The sequence below is a fragment of the Montipora capricornis genome, chromosome 13, assembly GCF_036669925.1.
Source record: "Montipora capricornis isolate CH-2021 chromosome 13, ASM3666992v2, whole genome shotgun sequence".
Taxonomy (NCBI): Eukaryota; Metazoa; Cnidaria; class Anthozoa; order Scleractinia; family Acroporidae; genus Montipora; species Montipora capricornis.
Window position 1 is genome coordinate 39,222,617 of NC_090895.1, and position 4,476 is coordinate 39,227,092.

Sequence of the window (4,476 nt, forward strand, 5' to 3'; positions counted from 1 at the left end):
AGAAAATGTAGAATTTTCTTCTGCATTTGTATCTTAAGCCTCGTTTTCATTTGTCAGGAAAGTCCCAGACGATCAGGGATTTCGCAGTTTCCTGACCGTACCTGATTATGCCGACATATCAAAAAATCGCCAGATGCTTGTCCTAGATTCTTCCAATGGTGACTTTGGCAGAAAATGGAAAGTGAGCCAAAAATTGAAACATGCAATTTAGAGGATTGGTAACGAGCTAAGAACCATCGCCGACGTCCCTGAATGTACAAATTTGAGTTTTCATTTGTCGGGAATGATCACCAACGATCGCAAAAATCTGGGACACGTTGAGAAAATGGAAACGCATTCTATTTTCTTGATTCGTCCCCGACCATCCGAGATCATCGGGGATGTCTACGATTTATGGTTTTCATTAGTCAGCAAAATCTGGGATGGTCGGGAAACTGCGAAATCTCCAGTCGTCTGGGATTTTCCCGACATATGAAAACTAGGCCTTAAGGCATTAATTTTGGCCGCACAAAAACTGGGTTGCATTGTAACAAGCATTCCTTTCGCACCGAGAAAGATGGCAGCCACTAACATGTTCCTCTTCCAAACTGTTTTGAGATTTGTACATTGTACCAACATTTTTGAACAGAAAAATAAATGACAACAAAGAGATGTAACGTTTATTTTTTTATCATATTTGCTGTGATTACGTCACATTACTAGTCACTTTCTTCGCTGCAAATCAAATTGTTCCGCAAAATATTAGAACAAAAATGTTGATTACCCAATCGGGCGAGTCTTAGAGTTTTACTTGCCTACGGATATATTTCGCTTGCCCCCGGCAATCGGGCAAGCGTTATTGTCGAACACTGAACAAGAGACAAAGATGCCAGAAACTTCAATATGACACGAGCAAATTATCACGTCATTATTGCATAAATTATATATTTACGTGTCTGTCCATTTATTGTAAAAATTGCATTTTTTTTTAAAATCTAATGGAAAAATGATGCTGGTTGGCAAAGAGACATGTAGTTTTCAGGTAACAGTTCAAAAACGAGGTAACAAACCCAGCTTTCTGATTGGTCAATGATCAAAGAAACTGACAGAGCCAATTAAGCAAACCCCAGGTGGCACAAAATTTGGATACATGACTTATGATTAACAAATAGATTCCATGTTGCCGTGCGTCTGTTCAGTAATAGATCACAGATGACGTCAAAATGTGGTAAGGACAAAAAAGTGGCACACGAGGTGATAGCCGAGTGTGTCACTGATGTTCTTACCACATTTTGACGTCTTCTGTGATCTATTACTGAACAGACCCACGGCAACATGGAATCTATTTGTTTTATATAATAAAGAATTAAACTTTATTCGCATAAAAGCTGATGGTGACGTCAATCGTGCGTCTGTCCTCTCATAGATCATAAGCAAGAACCAATCAAAATCAGTGAATAGCTTGGGTTATTATGTAATAGATGATATACATGCGTTACAAAATTTTAGTTTCTAAAGAAACTGTGGTGCTGTGTCGGTGGGAGATTGAAACAGAAATTTATTTTATCAAACGAGTTGATAAAGGTTGAACAACCACCTTGAAAGATTTGGAAAGCTGACGTTTCGAGCGTTAGCCCTTCGTCGGAGCGAAAGCGTCAGCGTCAGCGTCAAATCTTTCACTGTGGTTATTCAACCTTAATCAACTCGTTTGATAAAATAAATTTCTATACATGCGTTATTTGTACACTCGCCAATTTTGTCAACATTTGAAAACATTTGCTCAAAATTGCTATTATAATCATGTGATTACCTGCACTAATAGAAATGAATTAAATTTTACACTAGTACAAAAAGAAGTCAGCTGTTACATGTACAGTTACACCACAATGCACCTACCAAAACACTACTAAGTAAAACATGAAAATTTTGGTTTTACCAAACAAGGTTATAAAGGAAATTAAATTAACAAATTACAATAACAATTATGTCAGCTGACGCATGCCTTTTGTTAGAACGAATTTGCTCTTAACTTTATCAACAACCAAACTTTTGCAAAATATTTCAATCATCTCCTTCACTATGATACTACTGCGAAAATGCACTAATGTTAACACTAATCAGCAGTAATGCAGGCACTTGATTAAAATCATTATGCAAGTTCACACCAGGGATCAAGTAGGCCATAAGTGCGACAGAAACTCAAGATGTACATGACACCTTATCGTGTTCTGATCTACTCAATTATGCATTCAAAGAGGATAAAACTACACTTAAGATCATACTTTGGCTTCTCTGAAGATACCTCATTTCTAAGGTTACAAATTAACGTACTTTAAGTAGAACTCGAGCTTACTTATAGCCTTCTTACATCCCTAGACTAAGTATGAACCCACCTATTTATTTTACTTTAATTAATTATTTGTGGTCTAATGCCTTCAGTTCTCTAAATATGGGAGTGATTCTAGAATACCCAGCCATTTTTTCATGGCATAAATCTGTTGGTCCCGAACTCCTGTAGTCGTGAACTAAGTGGAATTCATGGAGTGTATATAACTGTTGCTCCCGCAGTCCTGTACTCCCGTAGTTGAAAGCTACATGTAAGTGGAATTCAGTGGCTGTACATGTATAGCCAGTGCTCCCACAGTCAGCAGTCGTGAATTAAGTGATATCCGGGTGCACCTCTTTAAGAATGAGTAATAATCGAGTGTTACTGTGGTCTTCTGTGTTGTATTTGTTATTAGGGGTTGTGTTTGCTCAGGTGCAAACAATAGTACAATCGAAAGAACCAGAGAATTTAATAAAAATTGGTGTAATCGGAGCACTAGATGACTGCGAGAGCAAGCTTTTAAGTTTCAGATTTTAGTGGCCGGGTATTCTACAACCTAGCCCAAATATTAAGCAAATTTAGTAATAATTAATAAAGAGAAATTACAAGTATGAAGCACCGTATGAGTGGCTTAATTAAAATTAATAATGATCGCTTTTTTTCTTACCATGCCCTCCTGAGGGTAAACTCTAGGCCACTGGGTATCAAAATAAAGAATTATATTCTGTGTCTCATATTCCTAGAAAACAGAGAAACAAACAAAGTGTCCGTTCGACACGTGAATTCGATCCTCAAAAATACAAAAATAGCTGATTCATGGTTGTGCCGTACACGCGTTCGAGCGTTTGCCCAGAAAAAATTATGAATGAAATAAAATGAATGTATGTTTCAAGTGCGTGTTATGTATATACGAACGAGACAACTGAGTGTTCGGGCAATTTAAGCAATTTTTTAAAGACGGCTCCAACAGGATCTCTGTGATGGGTGCATGCCCGTGGGACTGCCACCTGAATTTTTCAGGTGTCCTCTAGACACAATAATTATTGCTTAAATCGTCCGGCTATAAAGTTTTGCCAATTTCATAAGAATACCGCACCGTATCATGTTTACAAAATACTCGAACGTGATGACAATAACTTGCACAAAACGCTATGCGATGAAAAGAAGACATGACCGGACAAAGATAAGCGACAGTCCTAGCATATATATATTTAAGTCGCGAGTTTTATTCTCACCGTGGGGTACTCAAAGTGATATTTCAATTGTCCTATGGAATCCTTGTAACAAAATCTTGCCAAGAAAACCCAGTCCTGGGAGAAAATCATAATATGCGCCAATTAAAGAGGAAAAAGCTCATGAAAACTTTAACTTACAAATTATTTTGTCAAAAAATTGATCGTCTCTCAAAGTGACTATATGTTTTAATACCTCTTTAGAGTTGAGTGTTCCTTCGACAATTTTCGCACATGAATTTCTGACGTAAAGTACGTTTAGACATAACGTTAACATCTGTAACATCCACATCCGTTCACTCGCCGCCATATTTTTTGCGCTTCAGTGAATATTACGAAGCAATTTGCTTTCTTTTGTTACAGTCGCCAAGGTAACTGAAAAATAAACAGAAATTCTTCATGGGAGTTTGGGGTGTGGGGGTGGGGGAGCCTGCACTCACACGAGACTGCTGTTATTTACATACAAACAAGATATTACAAAAGACTGAAACCTCATAGACTAGGCTGATTTAGCAACAGAACGGGAACGTCAGTGGCGACGTCGCGTGAGTGGAGTGTACTCTATTCTGAATTCTCATTGGTGTTTTTTCTGCGCGCGCCGTCGCCACTGACGTTCCCGTTCTGTTGCTAAATCAGCCTAATATATCAGCATTACTACGCAATCGTGCCGCGTCAGATACGAAAAACCACTAAAATCCACTCTGAAGAAGTGTCCAAATCTAATACAGCGATACCAGACTCCCAGCGAAGGGTACTCTTAAGCCGCGTATGATCTGCGACAATCTGCGTCGGTCTTATCGCAGACGATCGTAAACACAGGAGGCAAACGTTTCCATTTAAATCTGAAGCGATCGCAGATCAGCGTACCACTAATCCTCTGCGAGGCTTGTAGCCTCCTTGCAGCCGTTTTTTTGTGTCGGTCCTGTTTCTCCCTCCGAC

General features: G+C 38.7%; 1 protein-coding gene across 1 annotated transcript in view; it reads right to left on the reverse strand.

The window, feature by feature from the left end:
- LOC138029623 (transmembrane protein 145-like) overlaps positions 1 to 3,887 on the reverse strand; it is a 27,615-nt gene extending 23,728 nt beyond the window's left edge. Inside the window, exons 1-3 of the mRNA XM_068877323.1 lie at positions 3,734 to 3,887; positions 3,541 to 3,615; positions 2,973 to 3,044 (exon numbers count right to left, since the gene is read on the reverse strand). Of these exons, the coding sequence (XP_068733424.1) occupies positions 2,973 to 3,044; positions 3,541 to 3,615; positions 3,734 to 3,847 (261 nt within the window). The 5' untranslated portion in view covers positions 3,848 to 3,887. The remainder of the gene's footprint in view (positions 1 to 2,972; positions 3,045 to 3,540; positions 3,616 to 3,733) is intronic.
- Positions 3,888 to 4,476: the final 589 nt, after the last annotated feature.